Here is a 25,282-nt window from a genome sequence, read left to right on the forward strand (position 1 = left end):
ACATTTATTATAAGCGCTGTCTGGGCAGGGCAAGAAACATCATCAAGGATGCCTCTCACCCTAACCATGGACTTTTCACCCTCCTTCCATCCGGCAGGCGTTACAGGTGCCTACGCTCTCGCACTAGTAGGCTCAGGAAGAGCTTCTTCCCCGAGGCTGTGACACTTCTGAACGCCACACCACCAATCTAACCTGCACCTGCTTATTACTGCACTGGTCACAGTACTTTACACACATGCATTTGCACTACTCATATTTTGCACAGACTGCACATTGTCAAAGTTATTACACTATAAACTGTCTAAAGTTGTTACTGTACAAGCACAGTAAACTATTTCTATAAAATATTGCACTACTGCTATTTTGCATAGAATACATTGTTCTATCAATACTTTGCACACTCATCCAGCTGTATTTATTTATTACCACTGTTCTCACGTTTCTGCTGTTCATAATGTGTAAATATAATCTGTAATCTATATAATCTACATTGCTCTGTTCATAATGTACATACAATCCCTACATTGCATTCCTATTTATATTCTGTATATACTCTGCTCAATACTGTATATAGCAATTCCACTGTATATTCTGTAAATCATATCTTCACTTACTCTGCACTTATATGTATATAAAACACTATATTCTTGCACTTCTGGTTAGATGCTAACTGCATTTCATTAGCTCTGTACTTGTACTCTGCATAAATGACAATAAAGTTGAATCTAATCTAATCTAATCTAATTTTCAGAGAGAAATGCACAGTACAACATTTGCTGCCTTCGTCCTTAAATAAGGGCCACTTGTTTGACACCAGTTTTTTCACAGAATGATTTACCTCTCTAATTAAACTCCACACTGCTATTATTTTGAACGCGCCCTTTTCAATTAATGATTCAATTAAACACCATGCATATCATGACTGTTGGGTCTGTTGGTTTTCTATTACTCTACCACACCTACTGTTATACTCTTTTATACAAAATGTTTCCCTAAATTACACCACACAAGCTTTATTTTTTTAATGGTTTCAGAGTTCAAATAACAGGAATGACTGGGGATCTTTTTGTAGTAACCTCAGCTGACACAATACCAATTTTACAGTGCACTTCATTTCATTTTGTCATCTTCAATCTTCGTTCACTCATTACAACACTAGATAGATTAGATAAATGTCCGATTCAAAGGCCAGCATGTCCAGATCTCCTGGAACGTAAATGTCACCACCCCTCAGCTACTGCAAATGACAGAGTTTGTGTTGTAGCGAGTGCTTTCATTTACAGTACATACAAGCTTTCTAGTAAGCTCTGCAACAGTTCAGCTCTTCAGTTGAACTGAATGTGAGGGAATCAGTGATTCGTGTGGTCAAAGATATTTAAACACAATAAATTATCCTCAACATTAAAAAAAACAAACAAACATACAAACTAAAGATTTTTTAAATGTTCTATTTTGGAGTAAATGTGCTTCAGAAATATGAAACCAATTAGACCACTCTTAAATACTGAAAGAGTCCTTCAAGTATGAATGTTATCAAAAGCATATACATCAAGTGAATCACAGAAGTCATAGAAATGAACAGTCATGGAGGTGACCTGTGAACATTAGCAGCGTATATTCTTCAGCACTCCCAGATCCCGTTGCTTCTTGGTTTTGAAGGCCATCACAAAGTTAAGTAGAGACACAATAGCTTGTCCCTGTTCATCTGTCTGTCCCATGACAATGTAGTTAAGCCCTGAAACCAAACATATGAGTGAATTAATTAAAAGCCAATTTCATATGTTGCTCAATGTTTCAGCGGTTCTGCTTTGACTTTGTTTGGAACCATATTTGCTGAAAAAGCAAAAAAAAAAAAAAAAAAAAGGAAATGTTGTCTTAACTGTACATTGCTTAATATTAAAGTGAAAGTTCGCCCAAAAATGAAACTTCTGTCAACTTCTGGTAAAACTCAAGCTGTACCAAACCTGTATGAGTTTCTTCTGTTGAACATAGAAGATATTTTGAAGAATGCTGGTAACCAAAATAACTCTTCTTTTTTGTTCAGCATTCATACAGGTTTAGAATAACCTGAGGGTGAAAAATGATGAACAGAATTTTCTTGTTTGGAATCTCTTTAACTTCTTGTTTATTGAACTATTGTATAAAAGCTGTATCACAATCATGCTGCATTTCTGTTACTCTAATAACATGTTAGAAATATCCCACCCTTGTGAAAAAGTACTTTCGCATAGTTTTTAAAAAATATGAAATTTATATGAAAATATGGTTAGATATATGGTTATGAAATATGGTAAGAGTGTACTATTGAATATACTGACAAGCATTTATGGTAAACTAAAATCTATTTTAATGTCAATCCTATTGAAACTTGGCGCGGATCTGAGCGCGATTGCCATGTTCACATATGCGCAAACGATCCGAGCTAAGGGGGGAAACGTGCGAGGTTCCGAAAAAACAGGCTAGGTGTGAAAACACCATAAATGTATTTGAAATATGTAATAGTAATGATGAAGTTGCAATTTAGTACATTTAAAATATATTACCATTAAATATTATATCAAATAACAAATTACGGTTAAAATTACAATTGTGCTTCACTGTTCATAAACGATTTAAAATAAGTTTACATCTTTAACACGTTAATTAAACTTAATGTTTTAAAATGCACTTTAACGTAATTTTGAAGTGTATTGAACGTTAAGAAACAGTCATGAAATTGTATGCTCTTTAAGTTCAATTATTTGTCCATTTTATAACAGAAGAACACAGCCATGTTGATATAAGCTCATAACACACCTTTGCTCATGTGATATTGCCTTCGTATAACGTGAGACAAAGCATATAATATTTTGTTTAATCCCTTGCTTTTCATCTCGACAAAAGTTCCACTACAAACGATTCATGTTAAACTGTTCCTCTGAACTGCCAAAAACTGTTCCTGCATATTTCAACCCACATTCCTCTATGGCACATTTCTAGAAATTTCCCTCAAAACAAAACAGTTGCTTTGCAGAGTTTCCGAGCAGTGGCTTAATATTTTGACACTAAGTGAGCTGAAGTAAAGCATGGCACAATAAAGTCACATACCATCCATGTGGTTGAAGAGAACTATTATTCTAGCTGTCCGTGATTGAAGGAAACCAACTGAGACTCTCTCCTGAGCGAGCTTAAGTTACACATCGTGACGCTGAAATGGCATATCCTGCCTGAAATATCTCAACACCACAAATGGAGCCAAAGGACTTTGGGGGAGCTCAAAATTTGCAAACTATCACCTTCTAAAATCCATCTCAATCAACTCTAAACATCTGCTAGCCTCGCCAAGTGTTAGTTAAGGCTGTGATGGTTTCAATTAAAATGATTAAGGTTGGAAGTTCTGTAGATCAAGGTCAGTGTAGATACTCGCCTCTTCTGACCAGAGGGCATTTTTTACAGAGGGCCGTGACTTTTGTGTTCATGGTCTTCCCAGCCTGTTGGATGGCTATACATTTCCTCCTTATAAAGGTGCAGGATGGAGAAGGTGGCGAGGACGCTGTGTTCCCTCATGGCTGCTGAGATAAGGGTGGCGGTAATCACTGTGAAGGAAAAAAAGACTGTATATTCACAGAATCATGCTTTCATCGTTGAACAATTGCATAAAACACATGTGCATGGTAATGTATAAAGTAGCTATAGTTATGCTATGCGTGCTGCCATTTTTACTGTGCTCAGCAGCTTTACTGCCACTGCAATAAAAAAAAGAACTGGGTCTCAGTATCGGCCTGAACACATTTTCCATCTATAAGCATTATTAAAACAGAGACGGAGGCCGAGAGGTTTAGTTAACTTTTAAAACCAGAATAATGCATTATTTATGTGAATAGAATTGGGTTTACATTACTTTTTGGTGTTATACTCTTGAAACTTTAAAATATTATATTCTCAAATGTATTCATCTGTGACCGTGGACCACAAAACCAGTCATAAGGGTCAGTTTTTTATTATTATTGAGATTTATACATTATCTGAAAGCTGATTAAATAATCTTTCCATTGATGTATGGTTTGTAAGGATAGCACAAGATTTGGCCGAGATGCAACTGTTCTTGAAAATCTGGAATCTGGGGGTGCAAAAAAAATCAAAATTTTGAGAAAATCACATTTAAAGTTGTGTAAATGAAGTCCTTAGCAATGCATATTACTAATCAAAAATGATGTTTTGATATCTTTACAGTAGGAAATTTGCTAAATATCTTAATGGAACATGATCTTTAATTAATATCCAAATTATTTTTGGCATAAAAGAACAATTGATCATTTTGACCCATACAATGTATTGTTGGCTGTTGCTACAAATACACCTGTGCTACTTATGACTGGTTTTGTGCTCCAGGGTCACATATTTGAATGTATACACTATCCATTCACCACACTCACTAATTTTATCTTTATTTTCTCATTTCTAATTTGCACATACTTGACCTGTACATACATACATAGTTGACTATATTATATATTGTGTTTTCAAGCAACTTGTTTGTTAATTACAAATTATTTTATTATATCAAGTTATTATAAAGTGATACCAATATACTACCGGTCAAGCATTTAAGATAATTGTAATTTCTTTTGTTCTTTTTGTTTGTTTTTTATGCTCTCCAAGGCTGCATTTATTTTACAATTTAAAACATATTTTCTGTTTTAAAGTGCCCTTGTTATGGGTTATGAAAGGTTCATATTTTGGTTTTGGGAGTCCCCAACAACAGGTTGACATTACTGCAAGGTCAAAAAACACTTTCATTGTCTTATAATATGCATTTATTTTTACCTTACTTGCTCAACGACTCCCAAACGATTCGCTCAATGATTCATTTTTCCAAAGCCCACCTTTGTGTGATGCTAATCTGTGGTGGTTCCGATTGGTCTCATTTCCATTTCATCTTGCCTGTAATGCCTGAAAAAGCAGCGTTTGTGAGTACAGTGCTGATTTGTGTACAGCCGTTACCTGAGAAACAGCTATTTTTACCACTCCAAAAAGGCACCTAGTGGCAAAGAATGAATTTGCATTTTCATTCAGACCAATGCGAAAAGACCATAGAAGACTAACAAGTGGGTGGGCAACATGCTGCTTCATGTTGACGTCAAAAACGACTCGTTTCAATAATTCAGAGTCGACTCTTTCTTTTGAGAGACAATAATTTTATACACAGTGCACTTTCAGTGTTCTTGTTACACACTGCATGAAAGGTAATTTTCAAAAATCCATAATAGGGGCACTTTAATATTTAAAAAAAATTATTTATTCCTGTGATGTGAAAGCATAATTTTCAGCATCGTTAAGCTACTTCAATCTTCAGTTTTACATAGGCTGATTTCTGTCACACACACACAAGAGAAGCGAGAAGACGAGGATAGACTCAAAATAATCAGACTTTAATAAATAATCCAAAAACAGGTTAAAACAAGGCAGGGAGAAACGCACACAACATTGACATTAACCGCACATGCAAGACTCAGGGAAACAAGGGGCTTAAATAGAAGGACTAAACAAGATAAATACACACAGCTGGAAACTAATAGAATACTGATCAAAGAAACTAAATGGGAACAGGAATACCAAATATGGGTATATATGAGGGAAAAATAAGTCAAGGGGAGCCAATAGGGAGCACGAGACAGAAAACCGCAAGACAAGACAGGAACTGACAATCTGGTGCTCAGTTATTATTGGTAATCAGTCAATAATGGTTTTTAATATTATCAATGTTACATTTTTCCTGCTTAATATGTTTGTAAAAACCCAAGGAAACATTTTTAGGGAATTCAAAGAACAGTATTTATGAAATAAAACTCTTTTGTACCGTAAATGTCTACTGTCACTTTTGATCAATTTAAAGCATCCTTACTGAATAAAAGTATAAATTTCTTTCTTGTTAAAATCATACTTACCTCAAAATTTTGAATGGTGTATCATGGTTTCCACAAAAATATTAAGCAGCAAAAAGTGATTTCAACATTGAAAATAATAAGAAATTATTCTTTAGCACCAAATCCGTCTATTAAAATGATTTATGAAGGATCGTGTGTCACTGAAAACTGGAGCAATGGCTGCTGAAATATAGATTTGCATCACAGGAATACTTTACATTTTTAAATATGTTCAAAAAGACTTGTTTACTGTATTTTGGTATTTATATCAAATAAATGCAGCTCTGGCGAGCATAAAAGACTTTTTAAAAAGTCTGAAATCTACAAAAAAAATTCACCGTTAGAGTATTTTACCTCAAATGTAATTTTGATAAAGAGTAGTACAGATTAGTTTTTTAAAGAAAATGATAGTTCATAGCTAAACAAGACTAATTTGTTTAATGCCTTTGTAAAAGCCCTGAATGTATGACAAAAGCTAGAATTTCAAAGTTATTTGGGTTTGCAGAAAGCAAAAACACATTTAAACCAAACAACGGCCACTTACCAAAGTTACTAGAGCAGTAATGGCTTTCAATTGTTCCAGTCCTTTTGTATTTCTGCTTGCAAAGACCTTCTGAATATGTAAGGGCTTTTTGGAAAAGACAGTGGAAAGCTTAGCTTTAATAACGCCCAGCTACAGAATGTCCTTATACACCAAACGGAGTATAAAACACAGCAAAAGTCACATACCTTTATTTCTGTTAAACCACTTTAGTTACAAAATAGAAGCACATTAGTCTTCCCATGTGACCGAACTAATGCGTTCCATATGAACCAAACATAATAAATCTTCAATACATTCCAATGTCATTACCTACACACGTTTATTCCCATAATGTACTGCAGTTTTACACCGTGCCGCTACTTGCATTTTTCATTTGAAATGAAACCTTCTGGAAAGTGGGCTTTGGACTGACCTGCGGGCGGTGTGGTGGGTGGGATAGTGCTTACAGGGGTGAGAGGGCTGCTGGCTGTGCTGAGACTCCGTGATTTAAAGCGGTAATGGCCGATGAATCCATCCGCAGTTAGACTCAGGTCTGACAGGAACATGATGAAGAGATGATTGCCATCAGAATAAATTGGCCTACGAGACAAAAGAAATAATGTTTGAAATTACCATATATCCTTCAAAGTATCTCTGAAAAATAAAGCTTTATCGACCAAGTGGACACACTTTATTAATCATAAAATGCTTAGGAGGTGTACCGGAAAGAAGACATTGCATTGACTGATTGAATGTACGGTACCGTTTTGGCAGAATTCTAATTTGTTTTTGGAAGACGTCTCTCATGGTCACTAAGATTGCATTTATTTAATCAAAAATACAGTAAAAAAAAATAAAAATACAATGAAAAACAGAAATATTGTGAAATATTTTTGCAATTCAAAATAACTGTTTTCTATTTGAATATATTTATTCCTGTGATGCAAAACTGAATTTTTAGGCAGTCATTAGTGTCACAGGATCCTTAAGAAATCATTCTAATATGCTAATTTGGTACTAAGTTATCAATTATTATTGGTGCTTAATTATTTATAATGGTTTTTATTATCATTTATTATCAGTGCCGAAAACAGCATTTTTTGGGGTTGAAATCATGATACATTTTTTAGAATTAATTGAAATTTTCTTGAAATGAAAATCTTTTGTAACATTTTAAAAAGTTTTTACTGTCGCTTTAATTTAATGTAATTAAATAAATTTAACAGATTCAATAGTATGTGTTCTTGCTGAATAAAACTAATAATTTCTTTCTTTCTTTTTTCTTACTGACCCCAGACTTTTGAATGGTAGTACTTTACAATTTTAGCAAAAATATCAAGCATCACAACTGTTTTCAACATTTATAATAGTAATGCATGTTTCTTGAGCAGCAAATCAGCATAATATAATGATTTCTGAAGGATCATTTGACACTGAAGACTGGAGTAATGATGCTGTAAATTCAGCCTTACCGTCAAAATAATAATTTACACTGTAAATGTATTTAAATAGAAAACAGTCATTGTAATAATATTTACTTTTTTGTCCTAAATAAATCAAATAAATGCAGCATTGACAGACAAAACATTCAAAATATTTCCAAAAACATTCCAAGCTGCACACTCAAATAAGATTCTGTATTAAATAGTGAGGCAAAATGCAATAATGTTGCATCAACCATTGAAAAATCCATATCAGTCTAAATACTGGAGGTAAATGGTGTATAGGTGCATATTATGTGATGGACTGAGGGTCTCACATGGGTGGGCTGTCTCCACAAAACGTGCCGATCTTCCGTGACTCATTCGTTTCTCCACCATTAAACACAGCCACATGGTCATAGCGGCAGTAGCTGTCTCTCTCCACATCAAACTTCTCAAACTTCAGCTCAATGATCTGAGAGGGAGCAGATACTTTGCAATTTAAATAAGATATCTATTCATACTCATCCTGTCAAGGTGCTGTCAGTGATGCATGACTTGTAACATGATCTGAAAAGCACCGAAATGATGAATTATCACCTGGTCTTGAGGAGCAACAATATGCCAGGAACACGTTACTCCTGCTGGGTAGTCTTTATCTGGCCATTTAGGGGTCTTTATCGTCCCGGAGGGTTTGTCTAAAAGACCCCCACAATACCGGTCACCTGCCATGAACAATCATTAGATATTAGTTGGATGACATAGACAAAATACAGATTTGAATCAAAATCCGGTAATAATTTAATTTATTATTTACAACAGGATCTGCATGTCCATGCACTTAAATAAAAGATTTTTGTTATTAGAGAAAATAAAAAATAAACTTGTGCATCAAAACCACTCCTCTCCTGGTAAAAAATAAATAACCAAGTCAATAAATGAATAAATAAAACAAACTTGATTTTCAAAAGTCAATAAATGTGCGACAGCTGAGTATAACATTTCTGACCAGCCAAACATGTCGGTCTCTGAGCAACGTAATTGATTTAAACCACAAAATCAGCATCATTCCATAAAATAAGTATAATGAAGTGAAGTGACATACTGCCAAGTATGGTGACCCATACTCGGAATTCGTGCTCTGCATTTAACCCATCCAACGTGCACACACACACAGCAGTGAACACACACACACCCGGAGCAGTGGGCAGCCATTTATGCTGCGGCGCCCGGGGAGCAGTTGGGGGTTATTGTCGTCGTATTGAGGGTGAAGAGAGCGCTGGACATTCACCCCCCCACCTACAATCCCTGTCGGCCCGAGACTCAAACCCGCAACCTTTGGATTACGAGGCCGACTCTCTAACCATTAGGCCACGACTTCCCTTATGAACTATATCTCAAGCATGTTTCAAAATTCAAGCATTTTACCCCTTACACACGTTATCATGTCCGTCACAAACGGTTGGGATATTATAAGTAAGAACATTGGCATAACACTCTTGTGGGCATCAATCACTTAATACTTGCTAGTTAAGAAATAAATGACCTAATTATTAGCTTATGATCACCCTGTTTTCAAATTCTCATCGTTTGAATATCACATCATCGATGCAATAACGTGCACAATACAAGGTAGTGTTTTCGAGAAGCTGAGGTCCAGTGAGTACACTACCAGATGTATTGACTATGTCATCGCTTACAGAAAAGAAGAAGAAAATGAGGGCCTAAGCAGCTTCAACAAGCTGTCTGTCAGACACAATAACGTACTTAATACATAATACCTTGCTGGAATTTACAGGTGATTTATACTTTTTTCACCTTCTCAGATGTTTACAACTTTAAGGCAATAATCAAAGTTTGATAAAATGTTGTATAATGGTCCAATAAAAGAGGATATATTTTGACATGATTTGCTACATTTAATTACCCCTACAGATTTTGGGACATTTATTTAAAATACTGAGGTTTGTAGTGCTGTATTTTAAAATAATTTCCAGAAATTGTAGTGTGCATTTACAGTGCACTATAAGCAGACTCTATACCCTAGTTTTCAGAGGATTCAAATAACCTGATGAGCAAAATAAAGCACAGTCAAGCTGAATTTAAATAACAGGGAAGGGCCTCTTTCTATATTTGGATGGTAATGAGTTGGTAGTCTCGTTACCTCTTTCATTTGGGCGAATCGCTGAGTATACAGCAAGGAAACCACTCCCAGCTGTGTTGGCATCTGACACCATGACCACTTGCATCTTGTTTCCATTGGTGACCAGCGCTCCGGGTTTGGCGGTACCACAGAAGACGCTGCCCATTGATGTGGCCATCATATACATCAACGAAGTCATATCTGCAAAGACTATCACTCTCAAGATTCAGAGCTCTGAACAAGAGGGAGACAACCCTCCCTTGAGGAACCTGAAGATGGTTAATTGAAAAGAGTCTCATAACAAATATAAAAATGTAAAATAGTTGCACTTTATTGTGAGATTAGATTGAGAAGAGTAAAGAATGACTTTTTAGCATGAATATCTACACAGCTTTCTATATTTGAATTTAAACTGCAAATGTGGCACAGAAACGCTTCTGAAGTGGCATTTAGGTGTCTTTACAAAGACTGTTCAATGCTGCTCAGAGCTGAATTACAAATACAACTGATACTAGGGGCTGAGGCGGGTCAGAGCAGGCTTTTATGCGGCATTACATCTTTACATACAATTTTGAGAAGTCACAGAGTAGCCTTAACTCCGCTGTGTAAAAAGTTGCTCAAAAGACATCATGCCACTAAAGCCTGACTAAATAATACCAGCTCTGACCCACCTTAGCCCCTAATATCAAAGTACATTGCTGTATAAATGTATTTATGCCACCTCTGAGCAGCTTTAATCAGTCAGTGTAAAGAAACCTAAATGCCACTCCAGAAACGTTTTTGCATTTTTGCAGTGTAAATTTGATATTAGTCTCCAAAAATCTTATTAGGTCACAGCTAATTAAAAAATACTTTGTGTTTCTTGTTGAAGTGTGCTGCCAGTGTGTGCTGTTACTTTTTTAAGCAAACGGAATTCCATGTTTGCCTGGTAAATGATAACACAGACAAACATTCTATAGAATTACATTGAAGAAACCCAGAATTTGGGGCAGTAAACTTTTTTGGAAAAAGTAACTTAAAGTAAATTAAAAAGTAATGCCTTACTTTACAAGTTACTTGAAAAAGAGTAATCTGATTACGTAACTCGCGTTACTTGTAATGCGTTACCCCCAACACTGGAGAGAGAGAGATAAGGATAAAGATTCATAGTGGGAAACATTTTCTTTGACAGAAAGGCCATTTATAGACTGATATCTCCCACACATGTGTCCTTACAGTAATTCTCCACACACATTTGTTGTTGGGTGGGTAGACACCGGGATACCCCTGACTCCCAATCAGTCCTGTGTCTCCAGTAAAGTTCCCTCCACATGTAAAAACTGGTCTACAACAGGGACACATGGGAAAGCACATAGTTTAGTTTGGAACTCAACAGGACTTCACAAGGACTTTAGTGCTCGTATTACTCTAATTATCTAGTTAATATTAATGAACAACATAATATGCTTTGATTTACTGTTGGAATAAAATAGCAAACAATATATCAGGCTACGCTACAGGGACTATGTATAATGTTACAATAACCCGGATTCATTGTATTCTCCATTCGTAAAAACTATCATTTAAATGCTTTATGGAGCATGATACAGGGCTCTAAATATTTATTTAGACGCTGAACGGGAAAGTGCTCGCGATGATCCAGATTATAATCCTCATTGTATGAGGCGCGTTTGAACAAATGTGACATTCAGAGAGAAAGAGAAGTAAATTCTCCAGAGATATTATACTGCTGACTGACTGAGTGCTGCCTATGAATGTGCTGTTTGTTCTGCAGGAGCTGCAGGGAGCAGTTTCCCTAAAACCCTGTAAGTGAAGGCAACTCGTGTCACATTCACGTCTGAAGTATTGTGGAGGTAGTTAAGTAGAACTGCTGCTGTTTCTTTTATTAGGAACCTAAATGCGATTAAACTCCAGAATGCGTTTATATAATGCAAATATAGCCTATATGAAGTTTAATATCAGGGATTCAAATGTGTTTTGCACAATATGTAGTACTTCATGTGTGTAATGCGACTTTTCCTCCATATGCAATAGTTTTTTTTTTTTTTTATATAATATACTTTGAAAGTATATTTAATAATCTGATTTACTTCATTTTACTTTACGTTGATGGAACACCACTAGATGTCTACCTTGCACAAGATTTTTATCAAACTTGATGCTTATTTACTTCATGTAATAGCCTAATTATAATTTGTGAACAGCACCTCAACTTAGACCAATAAATAGTAAATAATATATAAGTGGAGACTAGTCAGATTAATCAGAAATTAGTTAAAGATCAAACTGACCCTATTGACCCCTGGCCAATATATGGCATATCAACATTTTCAGCTGTTTATCTGGTGCATTTGTTCTCACTTGTTAAGTCTGCAGTTTTTGATTTGTTCCTGATTGGTTATCATAAAAATGTACTGATTGCTGACAGTATCATATAGCCTACTGTATGAAGCAAACCTAGCATGGGTTGGAAATCTAATTACCACTGAAATTCCAAAAGCAGTCAAAGTTTTGCATTTCTCTTATAAAAGAAAAACTAAATAACATGAACACGGTGTTACCAGTAACCAGATGCAATACAACTAAATGCTATTATGTTTTTAGGTTTTATGAGCCAAAGTCTTCCCAGAGGAAAATTTTATTGCTCCACAGTTGCTCTTTCATAGCTCAGGAGATGAGTTCTCATTTTAGTTTCATTTAGATATTAACTTTAAAATGATTTTACAAGTAATAAAAAAATAAGCCCATGAGACAATCGCTAACAAACAATAGGAGTATAAACTAAAGGAGTCATGTGATAATACTGGCATCTTTTTCTCCAAAGAAATTCGTTCTCAGAAGTCTCAATTTGCTTTCCAATTAATCACTTTGTCGTCTAGGAGAACCTATTAAGATATTAGAAAAGATCCCATTTATTATTTTTCTCTCCCGTGTGCTCTTCTAATTCTGAACAGATTGAATCGCAAGGCACAGCGTGCATCCTTCTCCGAAAGAAAACAACCCTTATCAGAGAGCAACATGTGGGAGGAATTCTTGCTTTGCTCTGAATATTACATACAGATTTGAGCAATTTCCTGCTGACCAAATGTTTGTTGATTGCCCTCTAGCATAACTTGGCCCACCGCAAAATGAGGATAAGTGATTTTTACGATGCACTTACAAGGCTTTATTTATTGTACTTGTCTCTGAGCCCTGGCACCACCATTGAATCGGCCTCTGGCACCACATACAAGGGCTTCCATTTGGGCTGTAGCCATTCTGTGGATTAATATCAGGCTTAATGGAACTAGATGTGGCCATACAGCCAAGTGGGTGACATATAATTCATTAATGTAAACTTGGCCCAAGGGAACGCACTGACCTAGTAATATTTACTGAAGCGTAAATTAGCATCTAATGACTCCACTACAGGTATTACGTGCAAAGGGGAATCGACGTTGAAACTGACAGGAATTAGAGCAGGCAGCGGGAACCTTTCGCCATGCTCTCTACCTTTGAAAGAAGATCAGATATCAGTGCTTTTCTGAAGTTTTACCCAGATTTGAGTTCACTGGCAGGCTCAAAATGGATGTCAGTCTGTCTTTATGGGAAACAACTCTGTAAACAATTTACACGTAAACAATTACAGGCAAATGAAGGAGCCCACCCCTTTGTTGAGGGTACTAGAGTTTCAAATATGCACATGGAAGTCATGAAGACCATTACATGGTTTGTTTTTGTATGCAAGGGTCCAAATATCATATGACGGCTTGTTCTTCTGCTGGAGTCTGTTATGGTGAAGCCAGTTTTTATTTCCCTGGATAGTTTGTGAGTGTGTGGCAGTCATATAGAACAGCCTTAGTAAATATTCCCTACCCAGCCCCTCGGTAAGCTGGTTTTCATTCACACTGTTATCTGAGCCCACTCCCAAAAGACACACAGTCAAGTGATGCCAGACCCTGCTTAGTGTTTGATCTACAGCTTTAATTGATTGAAAACTACGATGGTGCCTTTGAGGGAGGCTCGTAAAGGCAACATTAAAATAGGTTCAAGGATAGAAGGAGACACGGATTTGGATCATTTAGTATTTATACCAGCTGTTGCCAATTCGGAGAAAGTGTCTCAAAACAATGCAGTCTCACACTGAATAAATAGCAAATGGGAACACAGAAGGCAGGAAAATTGATCAACGGCAGTGAATTGCATCTTAAGTTTAGCACCAACCGTGATGTCAGTTATTGAGTTGCACCTGTTCAGTACTGGGATTTGGTTTAATAAACCGACTGTATGTTTAAAAAAAATAGAAAAAGTGAAGGGCCTGTGCCAGTTACTAGTGCTTGGGGATTTGGTTATAATGAAATCTTCCGTAAAAATCGTTTTTTTGGGTGATATTAGAAATAAAAAAGGCAGCTGTGAACCCATGATGAATGGAAAAAGGAAATCTTTGAGCACTGCATTAGGAAAGTGCTCGGTACTTACTTTTTATAGCAAAACAACAGAAAAAAACTAATCAGTCTTAGGGACAATTATTAGTTCCGAAAGATATTGGTTGGTTAATTTATAATGTTATTGGAAAATGTACAGAGGAACTTTGTACTCAGCTGGAACAACAAATCAAATCTATCAAAAATTAAGCAATTGGTTTTGTGCCACGTGCAATTCAATCATCTCAATAAGCATGAAACTGCTTTTAAATGTCAGTGCAGATTCAATTGCTTTCATTTTAGTAATTGGTCTAGTACATTCCCTATGATTTATTTTGCAGTGTCTCTACCATTCAAAAGTTTGGGGTCAGTAAGAGTTTTTAAAGAAATATATACTATTATTCAGTAAGGATGCATTAAAGCTGCAGTCCGTAACTTTTTAAGGTTAAAAATGATCCGAAATCAATATTTGAGCAAGTACATAACCAGCCAGTGTTCAAAACTATCGCCTTACTTTAGCCCGATTCACAACGGTTAGCTCTGTTTTCTAATTTGAGTGGTACGGGTAGGTTTTCACAGGAAATTCAAGTATGGCACTGCGTCATTACGTCACGTCTGTAAACATAAAGAAGGTGTCCCGGCTTGTAGGCTATCGCATGTGAAGATCCTGCAGGTGGCAGATCGTTTAGCCTTGTCTCACAGCAGCAAGAATAATTAAATGTATAATTTTGATGGCGGATTGTGATCCAGAAAGGATTATGTGTTTATGAAACGCGTGAATGAAATTATATTATATTCCAGTTTTAAATATATTTCTGATTACAGATAGCCTGGGATTATACATGATTTGTATTTTAAAGAAAACCAGTTCGAAGGGAGCATAGTTTGCTTTTTGGGTTAAAAGAAGTTCTTAATATGAAATTCGAATGGCATGACAATTAGATTAGACTGTACAGAAATTGAAATCTACACGCACACTAAAAGCACATACACGTAGTCATGCAATGCTGATGTTGTTAACATTAATAATTTGAGAATAAAGTATAACAATAATAATAATATGCGCGATTTAATGTTATATGAGCTAACCGATCACCATAGGTAGCGTGATTTATTGTAATGCTTTTTCCCTCAGTTGGGCAGAACAAATGTGGCAGACTTGTTACTTACTTAGATGGCAATATGTGGTGAAAATTCTTATTTGGGTCATATATTTCAAGATGCAGGCTAGAATCTGTGATTGCGAAGTACAGTAAATATCCACACCGGTGCGTGACTGACAGACTGCGGATCTGCGATTCCAGGTTTTCAAACAGAGATGGCGACAAAGAGGCAAAACTTACAGACTGCAGCTTTACTATATCTGTGGAAACCTTTATAATATCTTTGATGAATAGAAAGTTCAAAAGAACAGCATTTACTTGAAATATATGTATGCATATATATATATATATATATACACTCACCTAAAGGATTATTAGGAACACCATACTAATACTGTGTTTTACCCCCTTTCGCCTTCAGAACTGCCTTAATTCTACGTGGCATTGATTCAACAAGGGGCTGAAAGCATTCTTTAGAAATGTTGGCCCATATTGATAGGATAGCATCTTGCAGTTGATGGAGATGTGTGGGATGCACATCCAGGGCACGAAGCTCCCGTTCCACCACATCCCAAAGATACTCTATTGGGTTGAGATCTGGTGACTGTGGGGGCCATTTTAGTACAGTGAACTCATTGTCATGTTCAAGAAACCAATTTGAAATGATTCGAGCTTTGTGACATGGTGCATTATCCTGCTGGAAGTAGCCATCAGAGGATGGGTACATGGTGGTCATAAAGGGATGGACATGGTCAGAAACAATGCTCAGGTAGGCCGTGGCATTTAAACGATGCCCAATTGGCACTAAGGGGCTTAAAGTGTGCCAAGAAAATATCCCCCACACCATTACACCACCACCACCAGCCTGCACAGTGGTAACAAGGCATGATGGATCCATGTTCTCATTCTGTTTACGCCAAATTCTGACTCTACCATCTGAATGTCTCAACAGAAATCGAGACTCATCAGACCAGGCAACACTTTTCCAGTCTTCAACCGTCCAATTTTGGTGAGCTCGTGCAAATTCTTTTCAAAAAATCTTTTTCCTATTTGTAGTGGAGATGAGTGGTTCCCAGTGGGGTCTTCTGCTGTTGTAGCCCATCCGCCTCAAGGTTGTGCGTGTTGTGGCTTCACAAATGCTTTGCTGCATACCTCGGTTGTAACGAGTGGTTATTTCAGTCAAAGTTGCTCTTCTATCAGCTTGAATCAGTCGGCCCATTCTCCTCTGACCTCTAGCATCAACAAGGCATTTTCGCCCACAGGACTGCCGCATACTGGATGTTTTTCCATTTTCACACCATTCTTTGTAAACCCTAGAAATAGTTGTGCGTGAAAATCCCAGTAACTGAGCAGATTGTGAAATACTCAGATCGGCCCGTCTGGCACCAACAACCATGCCACGCTCAAAATTGCTTAAATCACCTTTCTTTCCCATTCTGACATTCAGTTTGGAGTTCAGGAGATTGTCTTAACCAGGACCACACCCCTAAATGCATTGAAGCAACTGCCATGTGATTGGTTGATTAGATAATTGCATTAATGAGAAATTGAACAGGTGTTCCTAATAATCCTTTAGGTGAGTGTATATATATATACTGTATATATACAGTATATACTGTCACTTCTGATCAATTTAAAGCTGCAGTCTGTAAGTTTTGCCTCTTTGTCGCCATCTCTGTTTGAATACCTGGAATTGTTATTATTAAACCTGGAATTATTCTAGCTGCTGTGAGAAAAAGCTAAACAATCCGCCACCTGCAGGATCCTCACATGCGATAGCCTAGTAGCCAGGACAACTTCTTTATGTTTACAGAGGTGACGTAATGACACAGTGCCATGCTCGAATTTCCCGCGAAAATCTACCCGTACCACTCAAATTAGAAAACATTATTATAAACTAACCGTTGTGAATCGGGCTAAAGTAAGGTGATAGTTTTTAACACTGGCTGGTTATGTACTTGCTCAAATGTTGATTTCGGATCATTTTTAACCATAAAAAGTGACGGACTGCAGCTTTAAGCAGCAAATCTGTTTTCAAAATTAATGTAAGAAAAGTTATCGTGAATGACTTCTGAAGAATCATGTGGCACTGAAGACTGGAGTAATGATGCTGAAGATTCAGCTTTGCACCACAGGAATAAATTACTTTTTTAAATGTATTCAAATATAAGACAGACATTTTCAGTTGTGATAATATCTCACAAAATTACTGTGTTTTTGTTTGTTTTTTTATAAACCAATAAATGCAGCCTTCCTGACTTTTTTGGAACAAGTCTTAAACTGGCCCCAAACCTTTGAATGGTAATGTATCTCCAGACGTTTTATTTTCAGTCAGAGTTTTAGACAAACCCTGATTATTCACCAAAAATTCCTGCAAATTTGATTTAAATGTGAAGACTGCTGTGAGAAGCCACAGGGATCTCAAAACTCAAACCGTAATCCCACTTGAACTAAGCGAAACTTCATTCAAATTCCCACACAGGGTAGATTAGTGGAAATACAGTGTAAAAAAAGTGTTAAAACCCAAACATAATTTCCTCTCCACAAGGACCTACTTAATCAATGCTACGGACAAGTGTAGACAGGGGGAACACTCTCCAAATGGAAAATGAATTCTGAGTCAGCCCACTGGAGATTAAAAACGGGCAAAGAATGAATAATGGAGGAAGACCAAGAAGCAAAAACAGCATGAAAAAATGTGCTGAATCATCAATATTCCTTATTGAGATTGTCTCCCAATTAAAAAGTATAGCTGGAAAAAAAAAATCCTAATGGAAATGTTTTCGCTTTATTTTTGTTGTCTAGTTAAGGTATCCGTTCCTAAGGTAGAAAACTGTGTGATGAAGAGATTCACATAATCTTCCCTGGACTCATTTGTATAAAGTGTCTCAAAGTAAAAGTGCTGATATAAGATATCCGCCAAATCTCATTCCGCAGGAGAGGACCAAAACTAATCCAAAATCACCACCCCTGCCTTGAAACCTGACAATTGTTTACTGGTGTGCGGCTCTCATGACAGTCGTCTAAGCACAGATGACAGAGGCTGCTCCAAACCGCAGAAAAGCGTGACTGAATACTTGTTTAATGAATGTAAAAGACTCGAAACCTACTCATTGACTCCCCAGTGATTAATATAACGTATACAGTCATGTAAATTTGCATATTCTAATGAATTTAATAATACTGCTTTGCAAAAATCGTAAGTCCCATTAATGGAACACAGCCTTTACAAGTGAAACCAAATGTGAAATGTGTAGTAGGCCTATGTCTGAATTTATGGATTTTATATAACAGTAGGCGAAAAGTACCCAGATGAGATTTTGACGCGTACATCTGATGGACACTTTACCATGAGGTATGAGTTCTGAATGGCAGTGAAGCAACACAACTGATGCTGTAAGTCACATGACCATGCGACTTACCCAAGGGGATTCAACCCCATCTCATGAGTAAACAAACTATATTAAGAAATTTGTATAAAAACATTTTTTGGGGGGAAAAGTAATAATTAAGCTTCGCCCTAAGCCCAACCCAAAACCTAACTACCAATGGGACATAAACAGATCATACAATAATGTACAAATGGGATTGTTTGAAAACATACATATGGAAAGGTACGAATGGGACATAAGTATTTTGGCAAATTGGCAGCTAATTCGTATGTTGCCACATGTTAGATTGCTTTCATACATTTTTAACAATCGCGAAGTTCATTCTTTATCAAGTGTAGTACCGACATTTCAAGTCTTCTGAAGTGAAACCATAGATGTATTTTTTTAACCTATTGTCTGTTTATTGTTGCAATGATGGTCTTGGACTTATACTGACACCTAGTGGTTTGGATGCTGGTCATGTGATCTCTTATTAGTCCACTGATATGACTGGAATCATCTAATGTGAGTGGACATTATTTTAAACCCCTTAATTAATTATAATTTTTTTCAATGTAATTTTTACAGAATCAAAAAATACTGGGTGCACCTTTTAAAAATATGAAATAGCAGAAAAGCAAAATATATATATATTCGCCTTGAATGTCTGAGCTTGATTTCATATGTTTAAATGTGCACTTAGCATTTTTGCCTGCTTAAAAAATACATAAAAATAATTTGAATTAATTAAACTGTTTAAGCTCAAAAAGTAGAGCATTTCAATACATGAACTGATTAACAAAAAGCTAATTATTCATAAATGTTACCCTGAAAACTGTTCAAATTAGTGTATATTATTAAAAACATTGGATTGAGGCAAGGGCATTCTAAAATCTCTCTAAACCTGGTTCTTGTCGTTGCCTAGCCCTTAAATCATAAGTGAGGCCTTGATGATCTTCACAAAGACAGGAAAACAAAGTGTGTGATGAGGTGTTTTGAATGGAAAGGAAGTAGGTCGCAGCTATGGTCTGTTGCATCTGTAATTATCAAATGCTTAAACGACTGAATAAATAGCCATTATCTGGTCATAGTTTGCCAAGTTCAGAGCTGAAGAGAAGAGTGCATTGACCTTTGTGATTGCATTTACCAGCTCTACTCCTGGTTTCTGAGAAAGCTCGATATTCCTGTGATTCGCAGGCTCATCGGTGACAAACTGAAAGCTGTTTTCATCGCCATGCCAGTCTATTGCATCCGTGCAGCCCGAGTGGCTCTATATTTCAGCAGTGTCTTGAAAGCAAGCCACACAGGGAGAGTGCTTTATCCACCTCTGTCAGCTTACTGTATTGACTCGGCGCCTGGCCCTCCGGCACCCTCCCTCTGTTCTCCTTCATCTTTCTCTCTTCTTCCTGTCTTGTGTTCCCCAGCCAAGCTCTGCCAGTGGCTAACTGTCCAAACACTAAAAAACAAGCACCTGTTGACATCCGCCGCTTGAAACAGATGTGAGGATGGCCGAGGATTTGAAGTCTTGCTTGTATTACAAGGTCTGAATTTATGTTGCACACCTCGTGATACTTTGATCAATGTCTTCCAGCATTTGCTGGTGAAATCACAACTATATCAGATGATCAAATGTTACCAAATCCCTGAGATTTGAGCATTCTCTGAACCAGGTAATATTTGCATCATCAAAGATTGTCTTACCCGAAGATCGAAGCTGTTTCCCTCAAGAGTCGGAGTTGCGTTCTGTTTACTGCAAATCTCTGAATGATCTCCCCTAAATTCCCAGGATCCATGATGCAATGATTAGGTTAAAATGCTGTAGTTCTTCTGCCGAGTTTTATTTCAGTGTATGAATCATATATTTTCCCAGAGATTATATCATGTTCTTTGTGGTTGTGATTACTTCAGACTGAAGTAATCACAGCACTCCTCAGCAAGTTGAGGTGTTAAGACCAAACAAAGGATTTCACAAAGAAAAAAGGGGGTAATTGGAACGCATTCTGAAAGTGTCTATTAAGAAAATAATTTTATTATCAGCAACAATGGAATAAGAACATGTTTGTTTAAAAGTGTGAACTCTCAGTTTACACTTTTATAGATAATTTCATAATTAATGTTCTGTTCAAATTAATGGTATGTTCAAATGAATCAACACAAATATTTAATCATTAAAAAAATGACAACAACTAGACGAATCAGACATATCCTTAAGTGCTGTTCATTAAGCAATATTTTCTCCAAGACTAAATTAACCAAAGACAAAATGTAAACAAAACATATACTAAATGCATCTATTTTTTTATGTAATAGATTTCTCTACATCCTCAAGTGGCTGTGATTACTTGAAATGTAATATAGGATCAATTGTCGTATGGTAAACTATACATTGTTGCAATCCTTATTGTCTAAAATTGGCTGAGTCATTACCATCACAAAAGGCACTTTTTACTAGTCCTATACTGTTGTTTAATTAAACTGAATTGTTACTTGATGAGTATTAATTGGTATGTATAATACACTTCAAAATCAGTGATTGGGCTTTCGTGAAAACGTAGTTAATGAAAGAAACTGTGTGCTGATAGTGTAGTTACAGGAATATGTTCCTCTATCTATGTTTGTCTTTTCAAATAAGTACAAGATTCTGCTTGTGAAGCCGAATAAATAAGTTACTGTAATAAGTACCAGATTACATTTCTGAAGTAATATTTAGCACTGTGAATGATATCACTAATGTACAGCTTTGAAGATTGTTTACAGTATCCCATAACCCTCATGTCAACATGCAGCCCATTATTTAATCAGCAGAAAGCTGGATGGTTATTTTATTATTGGTGTTGGGTGACTTACACAAATATCCTAGTGGTGGCCATTTGCCAAGTCACTCCCTTCTTAACTACAGTACACCAATTCCTGCAGTAAACAAACTGTGAGTGGCGCTGTGCATCAAAGAATACCCACACATTAGCAATTCGCCACAACTCGGTTTATGGGGATTCTGGAGCTGTTTTGCCTTATAGTGGCATATAAAATAAAAGAGTTACACGTCGATTTAACACTTATCTAAAACAAATAATGAAATGCATAAATAAAAGAACGTGGGGGGGTACTTGGTCTGTACGTTATCAGCGGTATCCCGCAGGGTTTTGCCTTGGGACCAAAAGTGCTTTCGCCACCCATCCTTTCTCGCAACTGACACTCCTCCGTGCAGTCGCAGAGAATCAACAGCTTCTTTCACACTGAGGATGAGGATGATGCCGCACATGTAGAAGAGCATGATAGACCGCGCTCACGAACAAGATCGTCCGTGGATTCCGTAGTGCGAACAGTTGTGAATGAAAGACGTGAAGACAACCATAGCAAGAGGAGCTGTGCATTTTTTCCCAGGCTGAAATCTCTTAAGGCGTTAATTCGCTCCTCCAGTCCATGAATGCTGAGATTTAACGAGACTTTCTGTCCCGGTGACATATAAACAAAAAGCTATTCATGTTGCAACCTCAAGCTTCATGGCAATGGATTATTCGCTGTTATTATACAGCCTTTGGGTACCCGTTATTCTCGCTGTTGAGGGTAAGTGTAAAAGCTCTTTGTTACAGGGCTACTCGGTACCCAAGCTGCTGTTATATGGTAATCAGTTGGCTATTCCTTTTATGAATTCCACAGAATGTGTAATAACATAAATCTGTACCTAACTAAAGCTTGTGATCTACAGACCGCTCAGACTGTTCTGGCTCGAAAACTTCGCGTTTGACGAAAACTTAAATAGTCTTGGTGCGATTTTGCCTTTTATTCGTCGGGCAGGGATGTAGATGAATATGCAAACGGCGGCAAATGTACAATATTTTATGGCGTTTAAAGTGAATAAATGAAAAGAGAGAAGATATTACGTCCGTTTATGTGTAGCCTTTACTGGATGACTGTCTGATTTTAGGGTTCATATAATCATTACCAGGGCTTAATGTGTCTGTTTCTGAATCATTACTGCATTTGTTTCCCATTATTCTGAATAATTCTAGTTTCCGAAGGTTGGTTTTGGGGATATGTTTTATTCCGTGTTGGATCCAGTGTGTGGAATCTTTACACAGACCAGTGAGGTGTTAGTATTGTGGCATGTCCATGTATTGATACAGACGATGCTGTTTGTCCACATGATCAGTGCCTTTGTTAATATAACACACTGTAAATCCGTAGACTAAACTAAATCTAATAGAAATTGTTGAACTAAGGTGCTACATCCAAACATCTCTTTAATTTGATTGGAAGTGTAGAGTCTTGTGAATGACAGTGTTCTGCTTTGATCGTTGCTGTATTAAAAATCCCATGTAGTTGTTTGATTTTCAGATGTGCTTTGCGCTGCTTGTGACACATGGTTTAGGACCGCTGAAAGTCCCCTGTTGCTCTGGTGTGACACATTTCACCCTAAAGGCTTTTAAGTCACCCAGATAGTGATGATAGCAGCATCACTTCAGTGTAATTGCCACACATAATAATTGGCTTGCATGATCACAGCTGTTCAAAGGATATACCTACTAGGTGAGAAAACAGTGGTGAGGTTTTTTGAGCCTAGGTGTGGTTTTGTAAAAGCTATTTATACCTTTGAGGTTTGTTGATTTCACACCACATTCTTGTACATTCTTGACTTCTATGAATAGGTTACTGTCCTCTTCATATTTTCTAGCCCTAAAAATGTAAATAAATATATTATTACATTTGTAAAATTTGTTGTTTGTATATTTAACAAAAATGCATACAAGCAATTAGTCTCTCTTTCTCCTTGTAATTTAATGCTTTCATATTCAAAACAAATTGCTGCTTGGCCAAAACAAGATTGTTCCTTGTTACAAAATTACAGTCTCAAGTATTATGCATAGCTGACTTCATTATCTACCTCGGTCATGTCCCAATAATCCTTAACTACAGTGGAGCCAGATACTCCTTCACCTTGGCCATGACTACCTCGATTCTTCATCAGTTTCAGTGTGAGGATCTCAATCGATAGTGTTTGTGTGTGAGAGAGAGAGAGAGGTGTTTGACTCATAGGCCTAGTTTCTGAGCAGGTTTCTTAACCGACTACATTAGTTGCACTTCCAATGGAGGTCAAGTGGGCCAAGCACCTCATGACAAGAGGAAAAGAGTAAGGCTGCATCCAGGGTCCCCTGTGTCAAGTCAGTCCATCTGTCAGAAGCCTTCCAGGCACTATGGTGTCTAAATATAAAACAAACCATACGTGATTTGACCCTGTTAGTTACTGTGGTCTAAAACAGGGTGACAGTTTTTGTCATTACAGTTTTATTACAAGATAATAACACTTTTCTTAATTTACAGTTATATTTTTTTGTATTCCACTGCGCCGCTTTTCCATTGTTTTTCATAGCAATGGAAACATGCCCTAGACAGACACATTTTACCGCTGTGTACTGCATCTGTTGTACTGTCTAGCACGGCACGAACAAAAAAAATGTATCTCTATACCTTGCATTTGTTCATTCCACTACACTGCATCTCACTCTAAGTACAAAAACACTTTTTGTGTGAATGCCCCCTAAATCTGTGTTTCTAAGTGCATATACAAATAATCAGTACAGACCAGTAGCATACCATGTTTGTGTTGCATCCATTGCATGTCAGTTCTGTAAACTTACAACAGTGAGTCCAATTGCAGTCAGATTAATGTGTACACATTCTGGATGAAGCCAAGCTACAATTGCATAAATAGGACTGTTAAGGTGCAGTCACATTGATGAAATGTCCGTGACCAGTTTAGCCATGCATGTGGAAATCTTTCATCATCATGTGAAATTGCAAATCGTGTGGATTGCTGTTGAAATGACTGGATTTTGAAATGACGTGAAAAATCGCTGAAAACATTATAAATGTGAGCACACCTTTAGTCCAATTTAGCAAAAACTGGATTTGTATGATTTAATTTGGGCAAGAGGTCCATTCTTATCAAGAACCCTAACTATAAGATGACTATAACGTTAACTATATTTTTGTGCATGTCAACACACAATAATATTCTGTTTATTCTAATGGCGCACTTCAGTTACGTCGTGTGCCGACTGAAATGCTCAAACTCTTTAAAGTCAGGTGGATTCTGTTTGGCTGTATTCTCATTGAATTAGAGTGATTATTAAAACTTTATAGTGTTAGTTATTGTTATAGCCATCATCATCGGTGAGAATATTCCTTAAAGCATTTACAGTCCGACTGAAATCAAATATCGCATGTTAACATATTTATTTTAATAAAACAAATAAGCACTATTCTTATTTTACTCCTTACTTCTGCCACTAAAGGTTGTTTGTTTTTTCTTTATAGTCTTACATTCTGATAATAGTGGAGTAACAAAAGATTTTAAAGAATAATGAGGCGTTTTGTACATCTGCTGACTGTACAAAACAAAGTTTCAAAG

The 25,282-nt window shown here is 36.7% G+C and overlaps 1 protein-coding gene and 1 pseudogene across 2 annotated transcripts in view; one reads left to right on the forward strand and one right to left on the reverse strand.

The window, feature by feature from the left end:
- Window positions 1–1,604: 1,604 nt before the first annotated feature.
- LOC306881596 (procollagen C-endopeptidase enhancer 2-like) lies at window positions 1,605–22,144 on the reverse strand (annotated as a pseudogene). Its single transcript has 9 exons — window positions 22,065–22,144; window positions 11,209–11,317; window positions 10,015–10,262; window positions 8,451–8,575; window positions 8,189–8,325; window positions 6,863–7,029; window positions 6,451–6,534; window positions 3,407–3,575; window positions 1,605–1,735 (listed from the first exon to the last, which is right to left on the reverse strand). The product of its transcript is annotated as a procollagen C-endopeptidase enhancer 2-like (transcript).
- The window catches only part of LOC306881914 (ephrin type-B receptor 3-like), a 35,601-nt gene continuing 32,339 nt past the window's right edge, over window positions 22,021–25,282 (forward strand). Inside the window, exon 1 of the mRNA XM_079436271.1 lies at window positions 22,021–22,437. Coding sequence (XP_079292397.1) covers window positions 22,374–22,437 — 64 coding nt within the window. The 5' untranslated portion in view covers window positions 22,021–22,373. The remainder of the gene's footprint in view (window positions 22,438–25,282) is intronic.

This window comes from Barbus barbus (assembly GCF_936440315.1).
Source record: "Barbus barbus genome assembly, chromosome: 15".
Classification (NCBI taxonomy): domain Eukaryota; kingdom Metazoa; phylum Chordata; class Actinopteri; order Cypriniformes; family Cyprinidae; genus Barbus; species Barbus barbus.